General features: G+C 33.4%; 1 protein-coding gene across 1 annotated transcript; it reads right to left on the bottom strand.

Annotated features, from left to right (window-relative positions):
• Window positions 1–5,666: 5,666 nt before the first annotated feature.
• LOC18428898 (uncharacterized) lies at window positions 5,667–18,631 on the bottom strand. The gene is made up of 9 exons (XM_006838195.4): window positions 18,526–18,631; window positions 18,032–18,401; window positions 17,513–17,608; window positions 16,714–16,824; window positions 16,169–16,478; window positions 13,656–13,746; window positions 13,166–13,499; window positions 11,595–11,743; window positions 5,667–6,603 (listed from the first exon to the last, which is right to left on the bottom strand). Exons 2-9 carry the CDS (start codon window positions 18,320–18,322, stop codon window positions 6,093–6,095), a joined length of 1,893 nt encoding a protein of 630 aa, XP_006838258.3. The 5' UTR covers window positions 18,323–18,401; window positions 18,526–18,631; the 3' UTR covers window positions 5,667–6,092.
• Window positions 18,632–19,312: the final 681 nt, after the last annotated feature.

The following is a 19,312-nucleotide window of genomic DNA, read 5'->3' as shown; positions in this document are numbered from 1 at the left end:
CTTATGTGCCTATTGTATCACGTTTTTTATAAGTTTAAAATAAAATAATCAAAATACTTCTGAAATTTTATAATATTTTATTTTATCTGGATTTTTTTTGTTTTTTTCAGGTGCGAATTTAAGAGAGGATTGGATGCCTAAAATTTGAATTTGGTGTTAAAATATTTTGTATAAAAAAATTAAAATTAAAATAGTATATAGGCATGAAATTGTGATTCAGTGCATCTCAGCCATCTATTTATATCGGAAACATGGATAGGGAGAAATATATAACTTTATAGTTTGTTAAGTGAAATTGTGTGTTTGCTTATCGGAAACCATGTCTAAGATTTTTTTGTTTGTTTACAGGCAACCATGTCTAATACTAAAGGAGTGTATGTTTTCCTCGTCACGTATCGAAACATCCTTCTCTCTCTACGGTCGTAACATTAAACTATAGAATTAAATTGCACTTCAAAAATCCATTGAAATAAAAAAGTTTTGATGATGTTAAACTCTAATTGATCTTCTCAACATCAAGATTTATAGATATAAAAAAGAAAAAGATTTAAAGTTTTAAAAATTAGTGAATCTTATAACACATTATCTAGACCGTATAACTCCAAAATTTTCATATGTTTATAGATTTACTTGATTTGAGTCATTTTTAGAGTTTAAAATTTTATAATTACATATGAAAATAGATTATGAGGTCATCTTAAGAATTTTTAATACAAAATTTACATGTTATGATAAAATTTTAGGGTGTGCCTTGTTTTGATGGTTTAAGGATGCAACCTTTTATATATATATGTATATATATAGATGGTGCGGTTTCTATAAAGTTGCAACTTTAAACAATCCAATTAAGGCATGCCTCCGAATTTTATCGTAACATATAATTTTGTTGTAAAAAATTCTTAGGGTTATCTTAAAATCTATTTTCATATCTAATTACAAAATTTTAAACTCCAAAAATGGTTAAAATCAAGGAGATCTATAAATATATGAAAATCTTAAAAATGAACGGTCTAGATAATGTGTTGCAAGATGCAGCATTTCTGAGACTCAAAAACTTTTTTTTTTTTATATTCATATATCTCGATGTCAAGATGATCAAATAGAGGGCTTTTCAACATTAAAATAACCTTTCCGATAGATTTTTGAGGTGCATATGTAATTCTACATTTTAAGGATGCAACCTTATATAAACTTTTACTTACGCAAAAAAATTATATAAACTTTTCCCCTATACATATATATAGAGAGATAGAGAGAAAGAGAGAAGAAAATCTTCCTGTTAGCTCAAGGGCTAACTGGAAGATATGAGCCCAACGGCTCAGATTGAATCTGGGCCGATCTGACGATCACAGATGTCTGATAGTGTTTGAATTTTAATATTTTGTCTACAAATCCAAATCACTTAAAATTTTAGGCGTGTGTTCATAAAAAATTAGTGAATCTTCAAAAAATATATTAAAAAAATATTTTACATGAAAAATGATGACCAAAATACCCCCATAAAGAGGGCATTTTGGGGTCAATTTTATTTTTTTGGATTATTTATTTTATATTTTTATTAGGTGCGGCTTGATGAGAAGAACACATACCTCAAATTTCAAGTGATTTGGATTTGTAGAAAAAAAAATTAAAATTAAAATTCAAATATGAAATGAGGACGTGACCGTCAGATCGATCCATATTCAATCTGAGCCGTCGGGCTCATATGCTAACAGTAGTATCTTCCATATAGGATATGGATAATCTAAAGTTCACAACCTTTCAAATTATAATGGTTAATGATATAATGAATTATGAATGATGGATTTATTAACTTTGTGGTTCATTTTATAATAAAAAATTACTTTATGTGATATCTTCAACATTAAGTAAAGGTAATTTTGTAAATATCACTACAAGACAAGAATTACTTTTGTAATCTACATAAAATGTAAAACTGAAATTTTTATTAAAAGACAAAGGCACTCTACAAATAAAGTTCCAATACACTAACTTACAAAATACCATTGTATTTTTGTCAATTTATATTTTTCGAATAATTTTTTTTATATTTTTATTAAATTCTACTCTTTTTTAAGAATATAAATTAAAAATTTTAAACGATTTGAATTTATATATATAAAAATAAAAATTCAAATACAAAATGAAGTCATGACCATTGATTGGGCTTAGATTCAATCTAGATCGTTGGCTAATACTGTGGACCGCAAGCTGACAATATCTTTTCCCATGTATATATATATATATATAAAAGGAATTAAAATAGAAGTATAATTTTACATGCTAACTTGTTTTCTAGCCGGTAGCCGGTGGTAATTTTTTCCATTTGAAAGACCTTTTCATCGTCCTTCCTCTCTCAAAGAAGCCCTTTTTCGAGGCAAAACTCTTGTTTACTTCTATGTAAAAATCTCCGCCCAAACCCTAACAGCCCCTTCATCTTCCTCTCTCTAAAAAGTACCATTTTTATAGAAGTTGCAGATGCCATTTTCTCTCATGCCAAATCAGAAGATTTTGGACCCTGGTTCTTGTGAATATCTTGGTTTGGACTCTTGCCCTCTTTCTCAAAGTTGAGGGTTTCGATCCATTGCCATATTCTTGCATTATTGAAGGGGTATTCACTATCCCTCAGTTACATTCACACAAAATCACCCATTATCCAGCGGCATGAATACAGATTTATAAAAGAAAATAAGAAAGGAACAAAAACAAATGCGCTCAACAAATGCTTTGGCAGCAGCAAAGCACTGGTATAAATTAAATATGGGCAATTGTTAACAAATGATGTAACCATAAGCCAATAGAAGGAATATCATGAAAACCGAAAACAATGTCAGTATCCTTTCACTCTCACTTCTATATACATGTATCACTCTCCTTTACAATTACAACATTATCTACAACATTTCAGCAACACCTAATTATCTGCACCACGTTTACCCAACATATCAGCAGTAGAATTCATTCTTGTCTCTACAAACATGTACAAATATAACATTCATTCTTGCAGCAATATCCTCTTCCCACAGCCATCTAAGAGACCATGGCACCTCCATGCACCAATTAGTGACATTCATCGAGTCACCTTCTATTATAACCTCACCTTGAATATTGTCCGACATTAAGCCCTACACTTGCAACTACAACTCAGCTTCATTAGATGTCACAAACCCATTAGGACCGCTATAAGTCTTCAACATTGCACCATTATAATCGGCAATTTCTCACTTCTTAACTAAACGTTTCCGGACTTAACCTTAGAAAAATTGAGCATGATGCTCAATCCAATTCTAAAAAGTCATAAGCCCCCTCCTTAAACCTCCATTGAAACGGCTTAAGAATGAAGTTCATCAAAATACACATGAGGGATTCACTACTTAACATTTTACTTTTTTGGAGTAGTTCGAAAAGGGTAAAATATTAAATTATAGGGGATTAGGTGTATTTTGATAAATTGCCCTTAAAGTTCAAACATAATATTCAAGAAAGAACTTAGAATTTGGCTTATCTTTCAATATTCGTACCTTTTGAGACAATTAATCCAGTTCTTTAATCAGCTTTAGTTGAGGAAAAATCGATCCCATCACCATAGATTGAAGAATTATACAACAATTTTTGCACAATCTTCTATTATTTTAATTACTGGAATTCCTCCACACGTCATCGTCTACACAAACGTCTTTCTTCATTATATCCTCATCTCTCTCTCTCTCCCTCTCTCTCTCTCTCTCTCTCTCTCTCTCATGTGTGGCTTGAAGGTTTTCTGGCTAAATCTCTGCTTATTGGTCTTGTACAATTAACATCAGATGAGTATAAGATTATATAACGAAAAAAGTGAGAATAAATATTGATACCTCAAATCTCATTGATGATGTGAGTTTTTTTTTCTTGAAATAACTGTCATTTTTTCTCTTGTTTCTATATGTCTTCCATTTGTCTATATAAGTCTATGGCATTAAGAATGCTTGCATCTTTCTAAATCTAAAATGTGTAACCAAGTTCTCAACTATCAATGCCTACTCTATACTTGTTTCATAATTTTTGTATTTAAATTTGTGCCGAGTTCTATAATTTTCATTTCAATATTTAGTTCACTTAATTAAATTTAGATGAATTTCTAAAAACATTTAATGCTTAGTGCATTAGACAATGCACATTCATTCCACCAGTTATTTTTACTTTTGAGTTTTTCACTAGGTTGAGGACGTTAGCAAGAAAACATAAGTATTCAAATCTCACAGTCAAATCCCCACTACCTAAATATCTAATTAGGATTAAGCAACTCACTGTTCCTCTTTGAAATGATATTGTTCTTTAAATAACAAAAATAATCGTTGGACTACTCTAGCTTTACAATTTTTTTAGGAAATGCGGTTGTTTTGGTAGAACATATTTTCTTTAGAATATTGATAATTTTGTATTTTTTTTAGGAAAATGTGGATACAATGATGAAATTTTTTATAGAATTTTTGGGTTTAAAGATTCTTAATTTTATCCAACTTCCAGTACGCTTACCCAAATTAAAAATTCATAGATCTCAAGTCAAGAGAAATTTCAAAAAAAAAATAAAAATCCAAAAACGATGATATTAAAACAAGGAATAAGTTCTTTCAAAAAGTTTTCTTTTTAAAAAAGTGATAAGTTGTGCATTTATATTGGTTCCACCGAAAAATGCTATTATCTGAAGATCTTTAAAAAAACTTGGAATTTTCAACATATTTTCCAAACTCAAGAGGTTTTTTGAAAGAGTTGTGTTTTAATCAATGACTTGCTATGGGATAAGCTAGATGCAACTACAAACAGTGGTACTCTAGGAAGCCAAAATTATTTCAAGATTGAATGCAACATGAAATTTACCAATCTCCCTTAGCCATCAAACGCGATATTGAATAGTTAGGGTTGCACCATTTCTTAGCACTTAGTTCTAAAAATATTTTCTCAAACATTATGCATAAAAAATGACACACTTAGTTGCTCAATTTTACATCTGACTGCTAAGATTGATTGCAATTTGTTGCATACTTTCTATTCATTAGAGCATTAAAAAGGCATTCTCTTACAGTATTTGTGAAATTTCTCCAATAATTATGTGTTGGTTTGATGGTATATGTGTTCTATTCGGTTTTGATTCATCCTGAGCAAGGAAAACTTCATCCTTTCAAGGAAACTCAATTTAAACTATTCAGTTTATCATATGTTCTGAGGTTTTGGAGAAACAATTCAAATGCAATTGGATTGGAAGCTCGAGTCCAACAAAATTGATAAGTCAAACCATATAAATCCATTACAATTTACGAGCAGCTCTGATACCATTGGATAAGAAGTTCAGGAATCCCTTCAAAAAATCACCTTTAAACTTTTATTATTATTTTTTTGAAGAATTTCGCCTTCAAACATTTGCAATACAAATACAGAGTTCCTACACTTTTGTCAAAATAATAATAATAATAATTACAGAATTCCCACACACAGTAAACACAAATTATCCACTAAGCGAATACATGTTCTAAACTCTATAGCAGCTCAAGCCCCTTGATCGTCAATAAATTGAAATATCAAAGTAAACACCGGATCTCTATGTTAAAAGATGCAAACATGAAGAAAATAAATGTTATCGATAAAAAGGGAAGCAGGTAGCAGCTGGAAGGGCAAGCATAACCCAGTAACAGTGCAATAGAAATTGATTCACTTCTTTTCATTTTCTCTTGACGGAAAATATATGAATCTCAGCTATAATCATCTTAAAATTCTTGAAATATGACAAGGCTCCTCTCATGGAGGACAAAAAATTAACAAAAGAAACGCAAAAGCAGATACTCACCTGCTGAATACAAGCCATAACTCAATGGCAATACAACCGAGACGGAATAAATATGATCAGCAACACATGCAGATCAAGAGGTCCAAAACTACCCCTGACAAGTACAAAATTGGATCTGGACCATCTGTATCTTAATCATTTATGATGGGTGATCCGGACCGTTTGTTCAAAGCCTCATTTGCCTCCATTTACCAAACCAAAAAGAGAGGCACATATGTTCATTTATTCTTTTATGGGTCTATCAGGAAAATGAGAAAGCAATAGGACAATAAAACTAAACAGCTCCCCCTTCAGATGCAAGCTTCTTCCTTTGTTGATGCTCTGCAACTTTGTAATCCACCACCTCCCTAAAAAGGGACGCATCAAGCACGCACTCTTTACTTCCGTATACTGCAGCTTGTATGCTTGCCAAGAGCTTTGCAATCTCCCTACCTGAAAAGCCTTCTGTTTTGGCAGCTGCCTCACAAATAACTTCATCTGTTAAACCCTGTATCTTAATCTTCTGTTGTTTCCTTCTAAAAAAAGGTAGCCACCACTTTCGCTTCTTTTCACCAGCCTTAACGATATATTTGTCAAGATAGAGTTTGAGGAGTTTGAAACGCTCTTCTTCTCCAGGCAATGGAAACTCCAGGACCTCGTCTATTCGGTCAGCTACAGCAGAGTCAAGATCACCAGGTCGGTTTGTGGCAAGGGCAAGGACGATATCCTTGGACTGGTCCCCAGTGCGAAACAATAGCGCATTGAGAGCACTGCGCTGTGCTTCGCTCATATGGATCTTATTGCGCCTGCACATTTGGACCCGAATTAAAGCCATGAAAAATAACTGGATCATACAACACCTTAAGATGTTCACTTAGTACTCATAGAACGAATTAGCCATGCAAGAATAAAAATTTTACACAAAAGACATAAAAGAGAATTAGGGGTGTTCTGAAGTTTTCATCTAGTTTTAGGATTACGCTCGTGGAATAGAGAAAAGCATAGACCAATCAGGCCACCATGATAGTGCTGCCCACCATTGGGTTCATATCCTGTTATAGTGGGTATCACTAACATGATGATTGGTGAGGGCCACAATGGATTGTGAGTACACTATAGCCAACATCAATATCAATTCACAGCCAAAGAGTGGAAGAAACACACGTATCAAACATTCCAAATATCCAACATAAATAAAACAAGTTAATTCAGATATGAAAGATAAATATGAAAATGTATTCTTAACAAATCTTTGAAGAAATATATGATGAATTTATTTAAAATGAGTATAATATAAAGAATTCTTGAGAATTTGACCCATTTTAAAAGCCACCAGGAGAATGTACATTATTAAGTTTTTATCTATGAAGACTACACATTAGCGGACCACATTCGTGGAGCCAACTTATATTGTTGGAAAAAGGCTTTGATGATGATGATATGATGATGATGAAAAAATAGACACAAATTTTAACAAATTCTATTTAAGAATTTAAAATAACAAGAGAAAGCAGTTGTAATCACAAAACTAAAGCTTCTTAGGTGGAAGCTTAAAGATTACCATCCAGTAAAAAAGATCATGAAATTTAAGGAAAAGTTAGAGAGGCAAATAGTAATACTGAAGAAAAAAAATGCATGGAAGTGAAAATTTCAATTAGAAACAACTTAAGAGTATACATGTTTACTTTTTCCCTCTACCAAATACACAAATACATATTCACTCCAATTTCCAACTATTTTCATAGATTCTTCTCGTAAGAATTATGAGAAGGATAAGTTCTCTCCTTAAACAATCGTTGATAGTTTCCTCTCTACAAACTGTCAGGCACCTTGTGTGCGTGTGTGTCTGTGAGATACAAGATCTGGGAAAGAAAGGAAGAAGAGATAGGCATCATTAAGAAACCCAATGCTTATCATATACTTTATGGGTTCATCATCTACCAACTCAACATGTGGAGCAGCAAATGGTTACATACTATCAATGGCATTGGAGATACTAAAGAGTATTATATTGTCCTCCATGTAGAGTTTAGAAAGGAGCTATATTAAATTTCGGCGATATTGAGCATGTTAAATTGTCCCTAGAGATCATATATCATATTTCTAAGGAAAGTTTACAAAACTCACTATATATCATATTTTCAATATAGGGATACTAAACTCTGGAAAATCCAATTAACCAAGATACGAGGTTTGGGGGCCCCAAAATATCCTAATTCATATGAACAGGCATCTCCACCTCCCATAATGTAAAATAATTAATATTTACCTTTTCCCTTATCCCTTTATAAGAGAAGGCCTCACATCATTTTTTTTATAAATAGTTATCTTTAGTTTTATAAGATATACTTGAATTGAGTATAATATATGCATATAATATAGTTATGCTTCTAATTGACTTTGTAAATACTTCAATATTTATTATAATATTATAATACTATTTGAGAATATTGGTCGTTAATTTATACAAATTGCAATAAATATAATATTAAAAATATTCAATTATATTATATATATATATATAGGAAGCCACTACGCAACGCTTATAAACGAAAATAAACAGTGTTTTCCCTCATAGGCTCGGCACAAGGATTGAAGACCGCCACGGACCTAGCATGTCCGTGGCGGTAAAACCGTCACAGACATAGCAAGTATGTAGCAGTCAAAAAACACCCATAACCTCCATGGACTACATGTCGTCCGTTGCAGCTCCGTTCAATCAACTGCCACGAACATAGCATGTACGTGGCAGTGCAAAACACTGTAGCAATTCACCTATATATATATATATATAGATAAAGGGTTGTAACCCGGTGTTGGTCTCACCTAAGCAGGGTCCCGGGAGGGGTGGGCTGGAAACGGTCCTAACCTTTGGTTTATGCACAAAGCGGTCACTCTTAGGAGTCAAACCCACGCTCTTGTACTGGCTACCCGAGGCTTTTACCTTCACACCAAGTGACGGCCCCTTTCTATATATATATATATATATATAAGAGAAAACTTACAAACACTCGTATGCGAATTTATACGTATTTCGCTCGTGGCTTATCACTATTCAATTTCGCTCATGGCTTATCTCCACTCAAAGTCTATCATATGTCATGGTTGCCTGATAGTGTCTAAATTTTTAACAATCTTTCTACAAATCAGATTGACTTGAAACTCGGCGTGTGTGTACACCTAATCAACTCGCATCTAAATAAAATATTAAAAATTACTATCAAAGAATAAAACAACAAAAATACCCCTGCAATATTAATAAAATACCTCTGTAGATGTAACTTTGCTGGGTTTTAAGATGATGTGGGAGCTTTCTTATCGCAATCCAGTTTTTTATTTTTTATTTTTTTGGTTGTTTTGAAATATTCATTGTATAAATCAAATTTCCCATACTCCATCTTTTATATTTTTTTCATCTTCTATAGTCTTTTAAAATTTCTATTACTTCTTTTAATTTTTGTTAATTTATTTTTAACAATTTTGTACCTTTTGTTTGTTTTTTTTTACATTTTTCCTTGGTGTACATTACTCGAGCGAGTCTATTCTAAGTCATTTGAGTAGCTCGCCTTGAGCCAATGGCCGAATTCCTAACCGAGACGATTCTAAGAACATTGATGTCAATTATAATTCTAATAAATAATCAATAACAAGATATAATTATTATACTAAATGCAATTATCATTACATTAATACAATGATAACTGAGTATTTGTATTAACTATAATTACTCCAAAATTATAGTAAAAATAGTGATTTCTACTAATATTTATAATTATATAAGTTTGATTTCTATTAAGGGTGCGGTTTGTATAGAGCCTAGGCTCTAAACAATCAAATTAGAGCCTACCTTCAAATAGTGTCGAGAAATATGGTTTCAATATTGGAAATCTTTGTGATGGCCTTAAAATATTTTTTTATATTTACTTATAAAGTTTAAAGCTTCAAAAATTATGTAGATCGACATATCTATGAAAACTTGAAAATCTTAAAAATTGACGGTCCAAAAATGCGTTACAAAATACACTATTTCCAAAACTTGAAATCCATTTTTTTCTCATGTCCATGCTTCTTGTAGTCGAGATGATCAATTTGAAGATATTTGGGTATCAAAACAACCTCTTCTAGTGAAATTTTTGAGGTAGGCTCAAATTTGATTGTTTAGAGCCTCGGCTCTATATAAACTTTTCTCTTCTATTAATATTTAAAATAATAATAATACGACATTAAAGTAAAATTATCATTTTATCATATCAGTATATTAATAATAATCGTATAACATACTTTTATTACATATTTATGATGGATGGGTTTTAATTTTTTGTTTCTTGATTATACTATTATTACATATTTATGATGGATGGATTTTAATTTTTGTTTCTTGATTAATTATCCATCTTTTTTTTTTCATGTTTTTATTTTGGGAGATAGGTTTATAAAGGATAAAATATAGAGTGAGCACCTCAATAGAGAGAAAGGAAGAGATAGGCATAAAAAGGATAAACCCAATGTTCATCTTTCCCTTATCTCTTTACAAGAGTTCGATGGTACTAAAAAGTTCAAAAACTTCTTTTGACAAATAGATCTTCTAGTTCTATAAAATATACTAAAGGAAAAATTTTATATAATCGGTTGTGGTGTTCTACGCCCACCATTTTAGTTGGACAAGGTAGATGTAGCACATCTTTTAAGACAGCCACTGCAACCTTACTTCTACTGCCTCATAAACTGCACCCATACTAAAATCAGATTTGAATTTTTTATTGGAAAGTTCTATTTTATAAGATACAGAAGTAATGTTACTGCCTTGTAAACTGTACCCATACTTAAATCAGATTTGAAATTTTTATTGGAATGTTTCTACTTTATAAGATATACCTGAATTGGATTTGGGATTCTTTTCGAATGTTACTAGTTTGAGAGAGGTTTATAAAGGAAGAGGTATATAGAGAGAGTGCGCATGTGAGGAGAATGGAAGAGATAGGCATCAAACAAAAAATCTAATATTATCATATAAGATATATGAAACATCGTAGGGCTTAATCAAACAAATACCCAACATCTGCTAGAATCCAATATATAGAGTCCCAACATGAGTTAGAAATGAATACATTAAGACGTGCGTAAGAAACTAATAAATAGGCAGAAGAGCAAAAATAGATAAAATTTTAAGAACCAAGAGGACAAAATCGGGAACAAAAAGGACATGAGTTGCAAGAAGAAAAGGGGCCACCTCGCTTAACATATAACACATATTAACTTTATATAGTGGGTCTTATATTAACACAGATATACAATGGGTCCTACATTATATAGATCAGTTATGGACTTCTTGCCATATGCTTTGATAACAGTATTTATTTCATTGAGCAAAAGACAAAGACAAAAGGATTAAATCATCGAAGTACATGAAATTCCCTCCTCAAGATTTTGGCATGGGCTTGACTGATTAAGATTTGAAGGTTGCAACACTACATCAATAATTTGAAAACTACTGCTGAACTATCCAACAAAAAAAAGGAACATCCCACCTCCTTTCCTCCACCTCTAATTTAACACCTAACACTTAAAGCGTGTAAAAACACAAGGAAAAAGTTGATGACAGCCATAATCACAGCAGTGTCTGGGCATCAAGGCTATGTATGTAGATGCAGATATTTTAGCTTCATCAGATAATCATTAACTCCAAAAGCAAGGACAACCATCATGCTGGCCAAGCCACAAGAAAATCAGCACCTAAATTACTAAGAAAGTAACATTATATATATGTGAACCATTGAACGGGTGTAATGGTGCTTACTCGCATAAAAAAGCATCTGCTTCATCAATAAAGAGTAACAAGCCCCTGTTAGACTTCTTTGCCCAATCAAACAACTGATGTATCTTAGTGACAGCCTGTGAACCTAATGGTGCGACATCCCCACCAGTCATCAATGCGTAATCCAGCCCCTGCAGAAGCAAATAATTTCAGCATGCAGTGTATGTGCGCGTGCGTGTGTGTGTGCATTTGTCTCTGCGTGAATATGAGTGTCTCTGTGTGTTCGTCCCTTTGAATGAGAGAGAGAGAGAGAGAGAGATAGCACACGAATATCAACCCTGAAATAACTGGACTTCCATATGTTACAAGTAAACAAGCTTGTGCTTCATTTATATAAGGAAAAAGTTTATATAGAGCCTAAGCTCTAAATAATCAAATTAGAGCCTCCCTCAGAAATTTCACAAGAAGAGGTTGTTTTGATGCCTAAATGTCCTCAAATTGATCATCTCGGCATCAAGATGCATGGACATGAGAAAAAACAATGGATTTCAAGTTTTGGAAATAGTGCATCTTGTAATGCATTTTTGGAACGTCCATTTTCAAGATTTTCAAATTTTCATAGATCTGCTAGATCTACACTATTTTTAAACCTTTAAATTTTATAACTAAAGATGAAAATATATTTTAAAGTATCACAAATATTTCCAATATTGAAACCACATTTGTCGACACTATTTGAAGGTGGGCTCTAATTTGATTGTTTAGAGGCTCGGCTCTATAAAAACCACACCCTTATATAAAGGGTGCTGTTTGTATAGGGCTGAGACCCCAAACAATCAATGTAAGGCGCACCTTTAAATAGTATTTGGAATATGTTTTTCAGTAATGGAAATCTTTGTGATGGCTTGAAACGTTATTTTCCTATCTAATTATAAATTTTAAAGCTTCAAAAATTGTGTAGAACGAACAGATCTATGAACACTTGAAAAAACTTGAAAATTGACGGTCAAGAAATACAAGATGGACTTTTTCCAAGACTTCAAATCCTTTTTTACTCATGTCTATGCATCTTGAGGCCGAGATGATTGATTTGAGGATTTATGGACATCGAAATAACATTTTCTAGTGGATTTTTTAGGTGTGCCTTAATTTAATTGTTTAGGGCCTCGCCCTTATATAACCTTTTTCCTTTATATAAAGACATGAAATAGTTGGGCTCCTGTATTTTACAACAATGTCTACTAAACAAGTTTGTGCTTTAGTTTATGCCTTTTTTTGGGGACGGGGGGGGGGGGGGAGAGAGAGAGCACAGGAATACATAAAGTAAGCCTTGAAATAGTTGGGCTTCCCTATGTTACAGCAACTCTTATTAAAAAGTCTGTGCTTAAATCATGTAAAGTTAGAAATTATAAAGTTGAACTACCATAAGTTACAAAAATTTCTATAAACAAGTTTTTGTTCAATTTATGCTGATCATTTCAGCTAGTTCTCTAACAGCTATACAAGCATGCACGAGAGAGAGAGAGAGAGAGTATGCAAGCCTAACAGCCTAAGCCTATACAGTAGTCATGATAGAGATAGGAATGCTAGATCTTATGCCATTGAACATCTACCGATTTCTGAGCTAGTTCTCTAGCAGCCATGGTCTTTCCAGTTCCAGGAGGGCCATAGAAGAGCATATTACGGAATGGAGCCTGATGTGATTTCGTATTGGCAGTTGCACTTGCAAGCTGTTCAATCCTCTTATGTAGAGAAGGATTAAGAATCACATCTCCAAAACCGTTGGCAGCTTTTGTCAAATCACTATTTCTGTTGGACCTTGATAGTGAGCTCATGGAACGCGAGAGCAAACCTGACCAAGGGTATCTCCCTCTCGATGACTCCCTGATTAGAGATGGTTGCCCTAATATTCTATCAACATAAGCCCAAATAACACGAGCACCCTCTCTGTAACATAAAAGTACGTACCATTCAAATTTCTAATAAGATAGAACAAAATCTTTTTACAAGAATCCAAGCATAATTTTCCAATTTGTAACAAACAAAATATAACTTGTCTTTTGCCAGTTATTTGACAAAGAAAAAAGAAAAGAAAAAGCATACCTTGTGGTGTAAATCCCTGCTGCAAGAGCTGTCACCCCCCCTACAGCTACAACAAGCTTGTTCTGATCTGTTAAAATAGCCCGCAAGCCGCCTAAAGAGACCAGAAGTCCCAAATGTGTCAAACATTTGTCAGTTTAGTTACAAGGAATTTTTTTACAAAACTGAAACCTCACTTCGGAAATCAAAATTGATCAATTTAGTTAAAATAGTGATCTTATAATATGCATGACAACCTAATTACGATCTCTATTATAATAGGCAAAGAAAGTGATAACAAGGACCCTCAGAAGCAGAATACACATCCATATGCTAGCATCTAAGGCCCAAAGGAGAAAAAGAAGGAATATAAGTACAATGGCTATACTTAGAAATTTAATCACAAGAACTGAATTGCCATTGCTCAGTATCATAATCATTACATAAATATGTCCCTATCATAATAACTACATTATGCATAAATCAGAGGAAATGAGCTCCAGAAACTACATTTTTTAGTATAGTTTTATAATAAGGACAGGAGCTTATTTCTCTAAAGAAACATGACCAGGAGTTTATATGTTAAGAAGTAAGAAAAGAATTAGTTTATCAAAACCCATTTTAACCACATAATAAAAGTTATTTTCTATTATCCAATAATGAGAATTAGTAATAAATACATAGGCAAACACAAACATATGATATGGTAAAGTGTCAAGGTGATGCCTAGTGACTAAGAGAACTCTAGAAATTATGTCCCTCCATTCCAATAATAAATGAAAAGGAAATCTCTAGAATATGCCAGACTTACCTTCCAACAATTTCATTTTGCAGAGGGATCCAAGATAATGGAGTTCCATGGATAATCCTATTATCTTTAAGAGAAGATATCATTTCCACAGAGTACATCACAGTTCCTAGCAGCTGCCAATATTTGCCGGAATACAAAGAAGTCACCAGCTGACAAGGCTTACTTCCAATCAATCTGCACCTTGATCTTCAACCATGACTCTATAGTCCAAAACATTTTTGTTTTATCCACGAAGTGTACATGCCATGGCCATGACAATGACCAAATGGACCAAGTCAATGTCACATGTGAAAAGATCATTTTTCTTGGCTATCCTCCAACTCAAAAGTGGTATATGTGTATCAATCCCAAGACAAAGAGACAATATGCTCCCTAGTGTTCATTGATGGTCCCATAAATCTAACGTTGTCTTCTCTATTCATTGTTCATTTTACATTGATTCATTTAAGGGGCAAACAATGTGAGTAAATAAAGAAAGCAAATGAGGTAAGTCAAACCATAGTTATCAAGAGAAGACATGGACCACCCAGTTTAACCAATTGGACTGCCGACTAATGCCGGTCTAAAGCAAAGATCTAGTTTTAGTACAAAAACCGTCAAAAAATGATATTTGACTGGTTTCGGCCATTCGGATTGTTTGGAATTGACCAATTCAACTACTAAACAAAGCTGAAAATTTGTTCCTGATATATTAATAGTTTAAAATATTTTTAAACTATGATTCTTATTTTTCTTTTTCTTTTTTTAAATCTGGTCCAACAGATTCTACCAGCGGTCGAACTGGTTTTGATTAGACCTAATCCCTTACCAGTTCAATGGCCAGTCCGATCTTAATAACCATGAGTCAAACTTTTTTTTTCCTTTGGCTAGTGAACCACCTAAAATTCACTTGGCTACTTTGAGCTCTATCCAAAGTCATGACCAAATGTATAAAAACTCCTCATCAAATAAACAACAAATTCAATCTTGATATGTCATTCCTTATCAAAACAATTTTCTTGGGGATGGGTAAAAGTATTTCTCTTCTGCATTAGAATAATGTCAGAGATTCAATATGTGAGAATCAAGCGAAGTTGATAGTGCAAGTCTTAAAACTTTCAAAGAAAAAAAGGGAATGTAAAAGAAATAATTAATTAAATATTTTAAAGATTTCCCAAAATGACTTAGGTCAAAGCTGGATCTAAATGTCAAAATCAACTCTGTGCAAATATCCCATTATTCACTAGCATTAAAAACTCCCAACATAACTTTACAGTGGGATAACAAGTATAAAATGTATTACCATGAGGATTCTACTAATCTATGATTTTAATACAGTAAACTACTGGTCACATGATGTTGAGGTACAGGTTTCAACTTGAATCAACATGTTAATGTATAACAAAATCATAATCCACTTTTCAAATAACAATATAAATATGACACACAAAAGGCTTAAAACAATTTAGGCAGTAAAAATAATGTATAAAAGATCAGCATATATTTATAAACAAGAGAGAGAAACCAAAATATCTTCCACAAAATTTAAAATATGAAACTCTGAATAGTTGTTTATAGTTCTAACATAAGCAGATCAAAGAATGTGTAATATGAAACCCTGAAAAGTTGTTTATAGTTCTAACATAAGCAGATCAAAGAATGCAATGAAATCAGCTGGTACACATGTATTATCAATGCTATGAAGTTGAGTTTTAAGAAACATTAAATTTTTGCTAAATTTTTGCACCTCCTATATGTTCAAAAGTTGTGTTTATAGCCGCAACCCATTTTTCTCTCTCAGCAGCTGCTCGTTCAACAAGCATCCTTTTATTTACATCTTCTGCTAGTTTTGCTTCATGAGCTCTCCCTTCTGCTTCTGCAAAGGCCTTAACCCTTATTGTCTCACGTTCTATCGCTGCACGTTCTTTCTCTGTTTTGAGTCGTTGTGCATTAATCTCTTCTTCGGTTGCACGGCGAGCTCGTTCAAGCCTTATTGCACTCTCCTCCTGCATCTTTACAAGCTCTTCGTTCCTTGCTCTTTGACTGTCATGTTCAGCCTATCAAAAGACCATGGGTAAGGGTTTTTATTTTCTGGATAAATTAAAAAGCTATAGTTGAGTTCAATTTTCTTTTCTAGTTAGTGAAATATACGGTAGGTAATCCTTTTGTTGGACAAAATTTCTGTGTAGTAAGGAGAAAACCATGGTTTAAATAAACAAAGAACATGCCCTGAAAATGACAAGAGGCTTCTAGCGGGGGTGGGGAGGGGGGGGTGTGAATTCAAGAGCATGCCTTCATTCGCTTCCTGGCCAGCTCATCCTCGTATTGAGCCATTTGGGCTTTTGTCTGTGCCTGTTGCTGGATTAGTTTTTTTTGTTCCTCATAGATTACACGTTGTCTCTCCTGTCAAATCAAAGCCATTTCACGCAAGAAAAATGAAATTAATCCCAAGTGAGCCAGATATTATGGCCGAAAAACACCAATCCCTTAAGTGTCATTTGATGAAATACATGAATCATAAGTGAAACCATAAGCAACCTTCTTTTCAAAATCATATATAAAAAGGATTCGCAATTTATCATTTACCAACTGAGTAAAATTAGAAGAATTGATTATAGGAAGATAAAAAAATTACCCATATTCCAATTCTACAATCTAAGCTTACAAATTTAAGGTATAAAAAGAACCCTGCCAAAATAATGGAAAATTCGAACCAGAGATATGTACAGAAAGAACCATATACTACACAGGACCTAGCATGTCCAGTTGTCACATGCACACTTGGGATCACTTCAATGACTTCCAATGAGATTAGTGATTCATGCGTAACAGCCACATTTGTGAGAAAAAAGTTGCAAATGTGCCCATTTGAGAATGTATCCCCAATCAATTGACCAAGTTGATGACAACCCAAAGCAACTAACTGTAGTTCTCATGATACATAGTTATCAATAAGATACCCAATCGGGCTTCCTTAGTTTGCAAATAAAGGATATCAAAAGTTTCAGCCTAGTTTAGAATTCAAGTCACATTCAAAAATACAAAATAAATAAATCGAATTTTATGTGGCGCATAAGAGAACTTCAATTACAGTTTCATGTTGAGCTTGTTGTGCTTGTAACTCAGCTTTCTTTGTTGCTAGTTCGGCCTGTCTTGTTTCTTCCTGTTTCTTTACAGTCTTCAACACCTACAGACGTACCAAAGAAAACCCAAGAAATTACCCACAGATACAAAATTAGTTACCAGTTACCAAAGAAGAAAAAGAGAACCTTTTTTTTCTGATAGATAAAGAAAACCAAAACCCGTCCAGAAAAAGGCAAAGAAAATTAAATGGAGAAGAATAACCATTGATCAAAATGAATAATTAACTATTAAAGAATGAAATTTATCACAAGCACCTATGAAGATACATAATTTTAAAATTCAGGAATGCAACATACCAATTCAAAACCCCAAAAGCTCTTCAACTCAGACAAAACTGAATACAGAAAAAAAACTGATAGTTCCGACACAGGGATGCAATATAGTAATACAACCAAAAAATCCCAAAACCCATTGAATTCAGACAAATAGAGAGACAATCAAAACAAGACATATCCATAACTCAAACCTCAGATGCAAGGCGAGATTTTTCAATCTCTCTCAATGCTGCAGCTCCCCTCTCGAGAGCCTCTGGATCAAAACCCGCAGCTGTAGTCCTCGGATAATTATTTCGAACGCGGGTTTCTTCGCTGTGGGCTTCAGCAACGGGACTTTGAGGAACTTTGGATGGACTTTCAGGAGAAGCTTGGGGTGCAGAAGAAAATGAACCAAAACGAAATGGCCCATCTGCATATACATTCTCAATGGCCAATGAAGCAGAAGCCACTGCAGCGAGACCCAAAGCACAAGCCTTTGCCATGTTCTACAGCTCAAGAGGTTGAAAAGCACTGGATGTTTTCTCTATCCTCTCAAGCTTTTGCAATGAAGAAGATGGTTATCTGCGCTACAAATAACGGTTAGCCATCAGACATCGCAGAATTCACAGAAAAGAGGAGAGTAAGCCATTTAAATAAGTAGAAAGTTGCAGAAGGTGACTCGACATGCAAATTTTAATAGGGTTACCGTGGGAAAAAGATTTAACGATTTAAAGAAACATTTTTCCAAAACCATTTTAGGGTTTTGCAGTCCCCCCGTTTTTGTCATTGAGGGTTTAAGCCGCCAAAATACCGAAACTCCTTGTTCCTCAAGCTTGCTTTTCTTTAGGAAAACTGTTTCATGCGGGCTGGACTGTATTCCTATCTATGCGGTCCAAAAAATGTAAAGCATCCATCTGAACGATGGATGCAAGTAAGTGTTCCATCTAAAAATAATGAAAATTAACGGTCTGAATGTTTTCTTACTAAAATTATTATTTTTAGTTTTTTAAATTTAATTATTTTTTCATATTCATGATCTCCATGTTAGAGATTACATGTCCTTAAAATTAAATATTAAAATCCATCTCAAAAATAGATTTATTAAGAGGCCCAAATTTCTACTTATGGGCCGCATAAAAGCTAGGTTCCTTTTCGTTTTCCAAATGATTTTCCCTTTTTAGTGAATAAAACAAATTACATTTTGAAGTTAGACCACTTTGATCCATCATCGTCCTAACGATTGATGGTAAGAGATCGTGCAAGGTACCAACAAGTATAGCTTTAGAACTTATTTCTAAATGAAGATGGTCAATTTTGACGGGAATCGGTCGAGATGGAACCAATTTTATGATATTAAAGGTCCCAACCTGATTCGCTTTAAAACCTTCCTTTAACAGAGACACTTTATTTAAGTTTATCTCCCATATTTTTAAGTCCCTTAAATGCCCACCCCATAAATCTCGATTTTAGTTCGATTTTAAGGGATGTTTAGA

This window comes from Amborella trichopoda, chromosome 3, assembly GCF_054954075.1.
Source record: "Amborella trichopoda isolate Santa Cruz 75 chromosome 3, AtrichopodaSantaCruz75HAP2 v2.0, whole genome shotgun sequence".
NCBI lineage: Eukaryota > Viridiplantae > Streptophyta > Magnoliopsida > Amborellales > Amborellaceae > Amborella > Amborella trichopoda.
This window is presented reverse-complemented; position numbering and strand designations above follow the sequence as displayed.

Excerpts from the sequence above, each read along its gene's own strand:
- LOC18428898 (XM_006838195.4), bottom strand. The coding sequence starts at position 18,322 with ATGGCAAAGGCTTGTGCTTTGGGTCTCGCTGCAGTGGCTTCTGCTTCA. Across the intron at positions 16,479-16,713 it reads TGGCCAGGAAGCGAATGAAG|GCTGAACATGACAGTCAAAG; the intron begins GCATGCTCTTGA and ends GTCTTTTGATAG. Across the intron at positions 13,500-13,655 it reads GCAGGGATTTACACCACAAG|AGAGGGTGCTCGTGTTATTT; the intron begins GTATGCTTTTTC and ends TTTATGTTACAG.